General features: G+C 44.8%; 1 protein-coding gene across 2 annotated transcripts in view; it reads right to left on the bottom strand.

The window, feature by feature from the left end:
- LOC146184503 (steroid 17-alpha-hydroxylase/17,20 lyase-like) overlaps positions 1–13023 on the bottom strand; it is a 54033-nt gene that overhangs the window by 19387 nt on the left and 21623 nt on the right. For both annotated transcript variants that reach the window (XM_084609398.1, XM_084609399.1), the window contains exons 6-7: positions 11902–12110; positions 5416–5541 (exon numbers count right to left, since the gene is read on the bottom strand). In XM_084609398.1, coding sequence (XP_084465524.1) covers positions 5416–5541; positions 11902–12110 — 335 coding nt within the window. The remainder of the gene's footprint in view (positions 1–5415; positions 5542–11901; positions 12111–13023) is intronic.

Here is a 13023-nt window from a genome sequence, read left to right as displayed (position 1 = left end):
ACAAGCAGTAAAAACAAGGCCTGGGGCCGATTGTGGGACCGATCATCAGCTTCTTATTGCCAAGATTAAGCTTCGATTGAGGAAAACGCAGAAAACTAGAAGGCCTTTCAGGTATAATCTAGATCAAGTTCCATTAGAATATGCTGTTGAAGTGAGGAATCGATTTCAAGAATTAGATCTAGAAGACAAAGAGCCCTAAGAGATGTGGACTGATGTTTGTGATATAATACAAGAAGTTGCTACTAAGGTAGTTCCAAAGCAAAAGAAATGCAAGAAAGCAAACTGGTTATCTGAAGAGGCTTTGCAAATAGCTGAGGAAAGAAGGATGGCAAAAGTTATGGGGGAAAGAGAAAGATACAAGGTTCTCAATGCGGATTTTCAGAAAATAGCAAGGAGAGATAAGAATGCCTTCCTGAACATACAGTGCCAAGCAGTTGAGGACAACAGCCAATTAAGGAACACAAGAGCTCTGTATAAGACAATCAAAGATATCAAAGGAAGCTTCTGTGCTAAGCTGGGCGTGATAAAGGACAAACGAGGCAAGGACCTCACTGAAGCCGCAGAGATAAAGAAGAGGTGGCAGGAATACACAGTAGAACTGTACAAGAAGGACCCGAATGTGCAAACCCAGCATAAGACGGTTGTGATCACTGATCTCGAGCCGGGCATCCTGAAGAGTGAAGTTGAATGGGCCTTAGCCAGCCTTGCTAAGAACAAAGCTAGCGCAATTGATGGCATTCCAGCTGAGTTGCTTCAAAACCTCAATCATGACGCTGTTAACATTCTGCATACATTATGTCAGAAGATTTGGACAACCCTGCAGTGGCCACAGGATTGGAGGAGGTCAGTTTACATCCCCATTCCAAAGAAAGGCAGTGCCAAAGATGGTTCCAACTACCGCACGATCGCGCTTATTTCGCATGCTAGCAAGGTGATGTTGAAAATCCTCCAAGGTAGGCTGCAGCAGTATGTGGATCGGGAGCTTCCGGACGGCAAGCTGGGTTTCGCAAAGGCAGAGGAACTAGAGACCAAGTTGCCAACCTTCGCTGGATCATGGAAAAAGCAAGAGAGTTCCAGAAACCCATCTACTTCTGCTTTATTGATTATGCGAAAGCGTTTGACTGCGTAGGTCACAGCAGATTGTGGCAAGCTCTCCAAGAGATGGGAGTTCCAATTCACCTCATCTGTCTCCTCAGGAACCTGTATGAAGGGCAAGAGGCCACAGTCAGAACTGGGCATGGTCTTACTGATTGGTTTCCGATTGAGAAAGGAGTGAGGCAAGGCTGCATACTGTCGCCCTGCCTATTTAACCTATATGCAGAGTGCATCATGAGGAAGGCCGGTCTGGACGAGTCTTCAGCTGGAGTGAAGATTGCTGGAAAACGTATCAACAACCTTAGATATGCGGATGATACCACTTTAATGGCAGAAAGTGAAGCGGAGCTCAAGAGACTTCTGATGCGCGTACAAGAAGAGAGTGAGAAGTTTGGGCTTAAACTGAACATTAAAAAGACAAAGATCATGGCGTCTTGCCCTATCACTTCCTGGAGCATCAAGGGACAAGAAGTGGAAGCTGTGACAGATTTTCTCTTCTTGGGCTCCAAGATTACCTCGGAAGGAGACTGCAGCCATGAAATTAGGAGACGCCTGCTTCTGGGAAAGAGAGAAATGGTTACCCTTCACCGCCTAGTAAAGAGCAGAGACATTAGTCTGCGAACCAAGATCCGTATAACTCGTGCTATGATCTTTCCAGTTGTGATGTATGGATGCGAGAGTTGGACTGGGAAAAAGGCTGACCACCGAAGAATTGACGCGTTTGAATTGTGGTGCTGACGAAGACTCTTGAGAGTTCCTTGGACTGCCAGAAGTTCAAATAAGTCAATATTGTCGACCATAAACCCTGACTGCTCATTGGAGGGTCAAATTCTAAAGTTAAAGCTCAGCTACTTTGGTCATCTGATGAGAAGAGAGGAGTCGCTGGAGAAAGATTTGATGTTGGGAAAGGTTGAGGGTCGCCGGAGAAGGGGTAGGCAGCGAACGCGATGGTTAGATGGCATCCTCGAGGCACTGCAGATGAAGTTATGGGATGTTAGGAGGATAGTGAGAGACCGGAAAGCGTGGCGTGACATGGTCAATAGGGTCACGAAGAGTCGGACACGACTGAACGACTGAACTGAACTGAGCAGTGCTTGCAAACATTTTGAGTATGCAATTCATAGCCAAAGTTATCTTTCTAGATGATAAGCGTAACTTTTAAGCACCGGCTTCGATTCTACAAATATATTTCGTGCGACACCTAACTTGCTGACTTTAATAGTCATTTATACCAATCACTTGATGCAGCTTCTTCAGATTGAATAACTCATGTTCCGCGTTGCTAAAGCGTTAGATTAGTTTATTCATCCTAAGCTTCAGCACAATCTAGCCCAGTTGGATATTTACCCTGCTGTGCGCGCCCTGGTTAACGACAGCCGACATTAGCTCAAGTCGTCCCTGGTGCAACCAAGCTTGGCAAAATTGGATACATGTCTCTTTAGGATCGATATCAAATGTCTGGAGAGCTGGGTAATTTATTGAGGTAAACTATTTGCTGGAGATTGTGCAAAATGTTATAGATTAATAACGACGCTGATAGATTATCCCTCAAAGCAGACCTGGGTGGAATTAGACCGGCCATTCTGTTCGTCCTGCTTACTAATGTTAGTCGTCAAAACTTGTCTCTTACTCGTCGCATTGATGACACTGGCATTATAAAAAATACTGTCGAAATCAAACTGCATATAATTACTTTGCTGTGTATCTTCCCCACTTTAACCTAACATGATGCCAGCATACTGATTGCCGGCCCAATCTCTACTAGCGGCGGATTTATACATCTGAAACGCAACCTCAAATATGCACCCACGCATGTTGAGAAACTTGACTAGACTACTACTAGCTGGAGTAGAATTGGATTTGCCGCGACCATTTGCGGACGTGACCAACCCTGTCTCACCGCTAGCATCGAATTGTTGCTGGTATGTTCGATTTACATCTTCTCACTCTGTTGAAGCTTTAGTAGTGTCACAGCAATAAAATATTACTTCGAACGCTCACCGCAAAGCCGCAAACGAACTTGTTTAGCATATTCGTCTGCACTTTACCCTCATCCATCGCAGAGATGCAGTTTCTTTCAGTTTCCTGAATTTTATCAGACTGCGATGAGATATCGCTCCAAAGATTTTCCCAGTGCTTTTCTCGATGCCATAGGCCTGCCTCATGTTCTCCCTTGTTAACTCATTAATTTCCCGTATGGTCCTTTAAATATTTGTATGCATTCAAACATCTTCATGGAAATTGACATAAGAATTTTAAGTACCTAGCTGTGCAATGAATTCGTGAAATACATTGTGCGTCTTGTTTTGTCCCTATAGTGCGTTTTGAGTGTTTTGCTTTCGTAGCGTTTAGGTGTTTTGCATTAGCTAAACTGGAGACTGTAAGTGACAGCTCGGGTCACTTGTTTGTCTGAAATGACAAAAATCAAGCCTAAACTTTTGTCCTGTAGCAAATGCAAAGTGAACATAGAAGATATATTCATCACGACATTACACACCCAAGGCTGCCCGTAGAAATCTCCCCAAATAATATCATGAAATGTGGAACCTGTACAATTATTTTCGCCACTAGAAAACATCGAATCAACGCAATATTTAGTAAAAGTGACGACCCAACTGAGGATCATATATTGTGAAAGTTTCACAAAAAATCTGGAAGGAGGAATAAAACCAAAGTTGTCTCTTAATTAAAATGCTCGATGTGTAATTCTTGAAAGTGCGTCGTACCGCTCTCAAGTAATGTCCTACTTGTGATGTCATTTATGGTGGCATGAATTATTTAGAGAATAAAAATTTCTGAGATGTTATAGCTCACTGAAAACATGAAAAGGTGGAAGACAGCTGCTGTGAAAAAATAAGCTATTAAAGCAAATGAGTGAATTGTAGAGATATTGGTTCCCGATGGTGTCTGAAACATTTCATCGGTATACTGCTGGACACGAGTTTGAAGTGTGCGTCACGGGTTTAATGAATACTTATTTTTTAGGGCAGTGTCTCCGCTTATGATGTAGTGCTGAACTTCCCCAAACATGATGGGGATCGAATCGGATTGTTACGGATAGAATGAGTGACGACGCAGCAAACGAAACGTGTTTAAATCTACGTGTTCACCTATATAAAACATTGTGAAGGTATTTAAACCGTTCTTTTCACAGCATACAGTACAATTAGGGAGGCCGCATTTATGTGGTGGCAGTAAATGCACTTATAATGAAGCCAAAAGCTGTATTTTTTGTAACGTATGTACTCTCATCCCGTTCATTAAGGGTGAGTTGAAAATTGTAATGCCCGGGATAGGATCTTGTTCCTATATCTCTCCTTGGGAGCATAAGTAAATTATTGGATGGTGTAGGAATTAAAACGAGACAGCGACCTAGACCACGGGGCATACAAGCGAACGACAAGAAATACAATGAGATCGAATTTGCATTGTATCGAGAAATACTTTTGAAATGTGTGCAAGGAGGCTCATTTTTGTAATTTCTGCAGTGCTACGCTTCTGCATCAGCATGTGAGCCAGCCGTAGCTTTCAAACTGCCGCGAAAGTTTCGAGAGTAGATCCGCTCCTGGGGGGGGGGGGGGGGGGGGGGCGTGACCTTATTATAAATGCCGTCTAGATTTTTGTGAAAGTTTTCGCCCTTAGGAGTTCAGTACATTTCTTGGCTAACCAAATAAAAATATGTTTCTCTGCAAATGTGGCAGGTTGAATCCAATTTTACACACGCTTAGCGAGCGGTAAAATGAGTTTTGAGGTCCAAATCAAAAGCGCATCCAATGGCATTTTTTGCATGCTCCGAGACATAGAGCTGAAATATTTCATAAGGGTTTTGAAGAGAGCAACGCACTGTCCATGTAAAGCAGTTTTAAAATGTAGATGCAGAAGCGCCCATATAGCACTCCTATTGTGCTAAATTGTTTCTGTGGATCTCCACGCTTAGTTTTCAAGATCATTTGTTTTGACTTTTGGGTGCTTAGGGGTACCACACCGCGCGGCTGAGATGTAAACCAACAGCCGAGCCTTTTTGACAATATAGATAGGTACGTTTCGGGTGCTTATAGAAAGAAATATGAGCTTGCTTCAGCCAACCGGTCCAACCAGATTTGAACAAACTTGCCCCCTCTTCCTGGCATTGAATATATCAAGAGTACAGTTTTTAAGTTCGAAAGTGAGGTTGAATGTGCACTTCAAGATGTCGGAAACAGTGAATGACATAATCCTTAGGCGACGTTTTTAAATACTGCGGCGTTTTAGACTCTTTGTCCCTCTCGCAGGCTGAAAATTAGGCAACGCAAAAGTCTACAATCTTAAAAAGGTTCTTACCTCCAAATATATCGATGAGTATCTGAACCATATTTCCTTCAGTCAGAAAGTCGGCATCGCTTTTTTCCTGTTCCAAGGCCTCCTCCCTGGAGGCTAGCATGGCATGGGTGAAGTTTGATATCTTCCCTGAAATTATTTAGAGGGATTTCAAAGTCACCATGTGGGTAAAACACGCTGTCTGGCTGCCAGAATGGCAGTCTTGCGACCTGAACGATCATTTGAAAAATATTCCCCCAGAATTTTTATCAAGGAAAAGAGAAGAAAAAAGATTGCTAAGTCATTCACGCTTGTGAATTAGACAATCGTAAACGTTTCCGTACCAATGAAGACTAAGGAAAAAGTAGAAAAAATGCATGTGGTCGGCTTTACGTTATGTGTAGATAAAATGACAAAGAATGGGCTTTTGCTTTGCTTTTGGTAACGCGGCAGGCCGCCAGTGAACACCGAGAAATAAATTAATAAAACAGCACATATAAGCGACGACAGGAGGCTTCGTCCCTGCTTTGATCTAAAACTCTAGTTCACGAAAAAATACTAAATACAGCATACGAAGGCAAAAATCACACACAGAAGGTCTGCAGCATCTTTCCTCATCGATCTCGAAAGACAGAACACCGGGTGCAACCTACGAGTGCACACATTTGGCGTACGATTTTTGAATAAATGAAATAATATGGTATCAGAAGATTAATTGCGCGTAACTAGGAAATCATAAAAGTTAGGCGGGAAGGGCAGCACATATCGCAGAAAAAAACAAAAAAAATTGAAGTTTAGTTTTTCTACATTAATATAAACAAGCTTTAGACACCTCATAGGTAGACCTATACTCGTTTAGGACTCCTTAGAAGGGAATGCTATAGTATATTCGTTTCTCGTGCGACTTCGTTTTTATTTCTCTGCCTTTCTTTTTAGAACTTGTTCGAAGTTGTCTCGAACTTCTTATGTGGCCCCCAAAAGTTTGATCACTCTGGTAAAACCAGTTTTTTTTTTATTAGTACAGCAGGTTATGGTCCCAACAAAATGTAGTTAGTTTGTTTGGCTGTTCAAAATTTTCGCGTAGTCTCACATGAGCTTGTGAGCAATTCTCTTGTTGCATATTTATATTTCTGTCGTTGCAGGCCGACGTGCTCGGCTTTCTACATATTTCCGATGTCATTATGTGAAACAAAATGAAAATACAAGGCGTCAGCTTATCCTGATATAAAAAATGTTACCTGGTGGCGTAGAAGGAGGATGCCTGAGTCGAGACTGAAAGGTCCGAAGTAGATTCCATCCCTCATCTACCCGCTTTATCATTTTTGGCGAACTTGATTTTATCTCTACAAATGCCGTAGGGTGCTTGTCCAAAGTTAGGACCGCGTAATGACGCCAGATCCCTTGATAAAACCACCTTGTGAGAGCTCCGACGTTGTGGCTACGTCACAACCCCCCTGTGGATCTCTGCGAATGGTCAATGTCAATGTCTCGACAGGTGACATGTGGCGAAAATTCTAATGCTGTCGCAATAAATGTGAGCATCTATAACTTGTTGATTTCTGTATTCAATTCATGTGTTCTCATTTCTTCTGCATTTGTCAATAATTGCCTTGTTTATTTCCACTGTACAGCATACCGCGATATAAATTTGCTAATTTGTCGTACCTCGACATATATAGCACGCCGAAAAATGACAAGGAAAAACTAAAGAAATGAGAGGCCGCTTATGACATACGTATGAAGGAAGCCTAAACAAAAATCAAGAGAAGCATGTAGGAATATTTATATGTAAATATTTCATGGTGTTGATTAATCAGTAATACTATATATACACTGTCATCGTTTTACGGCCGAAATATATGTGTCTAAAGGTAAAGTAAAAAAAACAATCGCATGCCGACTGTGAAATCCGAACCCCCTTCTCAATTTTCCTTGCGGAGCTTTATCATGTAACCTACGGTGGAGGCTGTCAAATCTTCTAATTTCGGCAGTATTTATATACAGCGTGTGAAGTAACCTAGAAAGCGTTTTCAAGCACCGTCTTCGTCCACAACGGAGGCATACCGCGAGTGTCACATGGAATATTATCACAGGCTGAAAGTGGCGGCGGTGCAAGAGCGCTGTTCTACTGATTTTAACATGATTATTGGCAGAATAGAGGCCATTGTTAAGCTACTGAGGAGCTGGTCATGATATGCATTGGATGGGTGCGAAAAGTCACCGCGACTGAGAAAGGCGAAGGAGAATGTTTCTACTTTTTTATATTTATGTTGCGTTGACAGATAAGAAATTCTTTTCTATTGAAGAAGGGTTTATTGGGAGTTATTCGGAGGACTGGAGACGGCGACCGGTGACACAAGGCGATTGTAGAGCGAGGCACAAAATCGTCCGAACAAGACGGTCCGAGCTCTCAGTGCGCTCGCCAGCTGATCGGCGTCTTCATCGTCGTTAGCTTCGGCGCTGTATCATCTTCTTCCTTACAATTGCCCCGGCGGAAAGAGGGAGCCATCCTGCAACTTAGGGCGAGGGTATGACAAGGGGGTTGTAGTATGGCTTAAGTCGACTGAAGTGATCAACTTCTCGCCCGCGGCAACGGTGGTCTGAAGAAGGCGTTGCCGACTCCACGACGTCGTTAACTGGTGATGTACGCTCTAATACACGATAAGGGTCATTATACTTTGCAGAGAATTTTGAATCAGCCGGAACACACAGCCAAACGAGGGTGTTGGTAGGAAAGTCAGCAGCGGGCTTTCCGTGATCGCTCTCATGTCGGCGAAGATCTTGGATGTCCGACGTGAATGAGCGCGCCAGCTGACGGCACTGCTCAGCATTACGGGCAACAGCAGAAAGAGAAGTGTCCTCTGAGCTGTCGGGGTGGTAAGGAAGTATGGTGTCCAGTAGACAGGAAGGCTCACGACCGTATAAGAGAGAGAATGGGGAAAATCCAGTCATTGCCTGAGACGCTGTGTTATAGGCATAGGTGATGTATGGAAGCACCTGATCCCAATTAGACACGTCAAAAGAAACATACATGGCGAGCATGTCACCAAGCGTTCGGTTAAACCTTTCTGTGGGGCCGTTGGTTTGAGGATGGTAAGCTGTGGTGGTTCGATGTATTGTTTGGCCAGCTTCCAACAGCTCGCTGACCACTTGAGATAGGAAGACGCGGCCGCGGTCACTGAGAAGTTCACGAGGAGCCCCGTGACGTAGAACGAAGTGACGCAGGATGAAGGAGGCGACGTCACGAGCACTAGCCGCAGGCAGGGCTGCAGTCTCCGCGTAGCGAGTGAAGTGATCCATGGCGACTGTTATCCAGCGGTTGCCTGATGTTGAAGAAGGAAGGGGACCATAGAGGTCGATGCCGACACGATCAAAGGGTCGCGCTGGACAAGGCAATGGCTGTAATGGGCTGGTGGAGGGGCGCGGAGGCGACTTCCACTGCTGACAAGCAGTGCAGGACCGAATATAGCGGCGGACAAAGCTGTACATCCCCCGCCAGTAGTACCGCTGGCGAAGACGCTCATATGTCTTCAACAGGCCAGCATGTGCGCTTTGCGGGTCCGCATGGTGATGGGCACAAATGTCTGTGCGAAGATGGCGGGGAATGACCAAGAGCCATTTGCAACCATCCGGGCAATAGCTTTTGGGATACAGCAGACCACCCCGGATCGTAAAATGGGAAGGTTGGCGACCAAGGGCTCGCGGGAATGGAGACGTTGAGGACGCGGTGAGGACGTCTAGGAGCGAAGATATCCAGGGATCCCGGCGTTGTTCAAAAGGCAGGTCGTCGGAGGTGAGGGCTGCAACGGACGGTTCAGATATCGAGTGCGAGGGTGCAGGAGAAGGCAGCGGCGAGCGCGACAAGACGTCAGCGTCGGAGTGCTTGCGTCCCGATCGATATATCACTTCAAACAGCGGCCGAGGCGCCTAGAAGGGTCTTTCAGGGAAGCCAACCAGCAGAGGGCATGGTGGCCGGTGATGACGTTGAAGCGGCGGCCATATAAGTAAGGGCGAAACTTCGTTAAGGCTCACGCGATTGCAAGACACTCCTTTTCTGTGACGGTGTAGTTCGATTCAGCTCTCGTTAGCGCTCGGCTAGCGTAAGCAACTACATATTCGAAAAATCTTTGCTTGCGTTGAGCGAGGACAGCACTGAGGCCGATGCCGCTGGCGTCAGTGTGCACCTCTGTAGGAGCGGATGGGTCGTAATGGCCGAGAATGGGCGGTGAAGTTAGTAGACGTCGGAGCGTATTGAAAGCATTGTCGCAGAGTGGGGTCCATGTAGACAAGTCGGAGGGACCATTCAGCAATTTGTAAGTGGTGCAATGATAGTAGCGAAATTGCAGGCAAAACGGCGAAAATATGAGCATAGGCCGACGAAGCTGCGCAGCTCCTAACAGATGTCGGTTTCGGGAATTCTGTGACAGCACGTAGTTTGTCCGGATCGGGCAGGACGCCATCTTTGAACACGACATGACCCAGTATTGACAGCTTGCGGGCGCCAAAACGACATTTCTTCATGTTAAGTTGGAGACCGGCGCCAGTGAGACAGCTCATGATTTGGTGCAAGCGCACGAGGTGCGTCAGAAAATCGGGAGAGAAAACGACGATATCATCCAAATAACAAAAACAAAAGTTCCATTTGAGGCCGCGTAATATGTTGTCCATCATTCGCTCAAACGTAGCAGGAGCATTGCAAAGACCAAACGGCATCACAGTGAACTCATATAGTCCATCAGGGATAACAAAGGCTGTCTTGGGTCGGTCAGACTAGGGACTTGCCAGAACGCAGGTTCAGGGACGAAAAGAACTCGGCTCCTTGTAAACAATCGATGGCGTCGTCAATGCGGGGTAGTGGGTATACGTCTTTACATGTAATTTTGTTAAGACGGCGGTAGTCAACGCAAAGTCTTATGGAGCCATCCTTCTTTTTCACAAGTACCACGGGAGACGACCACGTACTAGATGAATGCTGAATTACACCACGTTGTAGCATGTGGTCGACTTGGTCAGCAATAACACGACGCTCCGTAGGCAAAACACGGTAAGGGCGCTCGCGAAGGGAGGCATGACTGCCGGTGTCGATGTGGTGAACAACCTCAGTCGCACGGACCAAGGAAGTCGTCTGAGCATCAAACGAAGAACGGAACTGGTGGAGGAGAGCAAACAGTTGTTCACGGTGAGTCGGGTCGAGGTCACTGGCCACAGACGATTGAAAAAGGTATGTATGTCGGAAGACTCAGTAAGGCGTCTTCATCGTCGTTAGCTTCGGCGCTGTGTCATCTTCTTCCTTATACTGTGCTCTTGATTCTAGCAGTCTATAACTTTTCGTAGCATGAGAGTTCTGAACAGCTGCAGTTTCGCCCTTCAGTTACGACGTGCTACGTACGCCGCTATTGACGAGGGTGGCACTAGTAAACATTCTCAAGGTTGGCTTACACCTAGCGTATGTACCACCAAAAGGAGACTACACAGCCATCGCCGTAGCTCAGTTGGTGGAGCGCCGTGCACGAAATTTGTATGCCATGAGTTCGGGTCTCACTTGGGGCATGCGCTTGTTTTAGATTGTTAGCACTGCTGCGTTTGACGTGTTTCGCGTTTTTTTCGAGTTAATCTATGACCAAATAAATCATGCGTTCCACAGCTGCCGCAACGTACTCGCGCGCCGCATGTCGTTGCATATAGCGCTGCGCAGCCATCATCGCCGTCTTCACCATCGTGGCTAATGTACGAGACCACTATGCTATTGCGGGCACCTGATCACGCCTCGCGTAAAACTGCAACATACTCTCCCGCATAGCAGTGAGCATCGATGACCCTGGCCCAGGACATTCTCGACGCTTAATACTGCCTTGCATTAAAGTTGTTACCTTCTCCTCCACCTCGTCTTGACCAAGTTTTGACTGCAAAACACTCGCGCTGTACGCTGAACATCGTCGGCCTCATGAAGTCCCATTTAGTAAACACGCCATACAGACCAGATGAAACTCGCAACCTTGCTAAAGAGAGAGACTGCAGCCATGCCAGAGAGACTGCCGATACCACTGAGCACAGAGAAGCGAGACCATCCCGTTGCCGAGAAGCTTACCAAGCACGGAAGCGAAACAAGATCGAAGTGGCATCAGCCTCTGCATCTGCAGCTAATGAATAACGTTCATTGAAACTTGGTTCAACAATACCTGAACCTCTACATCATTTTCTTCTAATTCCTAATCATACAGTCTCTCAGCCATAAAATAGTTACACCATAAATTTGTAATTATTTAATACCAACGTGTTCTGGAAAATAAATAGAAACATTGCCATATCCTTATTTTGATTTTGTCAGTTAGTTTTCTTTTCAGAAGGTACACGCAACCAAAGTCATTACTGCGATGATGGGAACTGCCGCAGGTGTCTTATAAATCTTTGTTTCTTTCGTCCAGTGCTGACAGGTGTGCCTCCTCTATATTTGTGCTATGTTGGTTTAGGTCCTTTTTCTATATAATCGGTATGGTTTCAATGTCCTACCTGGCTCGTAGGTCCTCTTTGCGCTGGCGTATAACCGATCGACGATGGTCCGCATCTCTTTGAACAAATTTTTACACTTTTTTTCTCTCGAGTGATATATGATGCCCAACCAAGGCGCAATGTCGCTCGGAAGTCCGTTGGGAGCCAGCTTAGCGAATTCACGGTTTATAGTTATGATGCGAGTGAGGTCAGGGCTGTTGGCTTCAAACCTAGAAAATGATAGGAAGCAAGATGGCATCAGGAGAACCTTAAGGAGGACATCCAACCAATTTACTTAAAATAATTGCGTAATCTCAATCAAACTTCATTTATACCGGCAGCGTCACGTGACAAAAAAAAAATGACTTCGTATCGCACATTGGCAACAGGTATTTTTACTGAACCTTCAACTTTTTTTCTACACGGAATCCAACAAGTGTAATACAAGGTCCCGGTCTATCATACACAAGAAAATAAACTCGGTTAGCGGCATTATTTCACCACAATCACATCCTTCAATACTGAGAGTATACAGGCAAACACAAACTGCAACAAAAAACGGGACTGTTCATGTCACATTTTCTTGTGGTTCGTCTTTGTATCTTTTGTAGTGGATTAACGATCTTTCAACCATGCCTCAGTGCCAAACCGGCGAACGTGCTGGTTTACTGCAGGATATAAAGCAGCTGTCAAGTTTATTAACCAGCATTAACTTGCTCTTTACTTATCAACTGCAACCACAATATACACTGCATGGTACAGAACTGAATTACAAGGTTAAGCCATACAATGATATTATGCTATGACATATATAAATGCTGTTTCAAATATTTTTGAAATATATGAAGCTTAGGAGAGAATGTGAAGTCCAGTGTCGTGATGTTTCTATCTTATACTTAATGACTGGATTGTAAAGTATGACGGGCTTAGTTAAAACTTTTGGTCAAAAAAGCTGAAGTAAGCCTGATTAGAATGAGTGATTAGAGTGAGGGATAAATGTTATTATTTTAAACTTGAATATTGGTAATTGTATGTGTTAGGTGGAGGAACTCGGCTACATACACTATAGTTTTATATTTCTGAAAATATCTTCATAGTATTTATACGAATTATGAGGTCTTATGCGCCCAGACATTTTTTGCA

Source organism: Amblyomma maculatum, chromosome 7 (genome assembly GCF_055883805.1).
Source record: "Amblyomma maculatum isolate TAMU_Amacu chromosome 7, ASM5588380v1, whole genome shotgun sequence".
Taxonomy (NCBI): Eukaryota; Metazoa; Arthropoda; class Arachnida; order Ixodida; family Ixodidae; genus Amblyomma; species Amblyomma maculatum.
The sequence above is the reverse complement of the archived record's forward strand: the minus strand, read 5'-3'. Positions and strand labels throughout refer to the sequence as shown.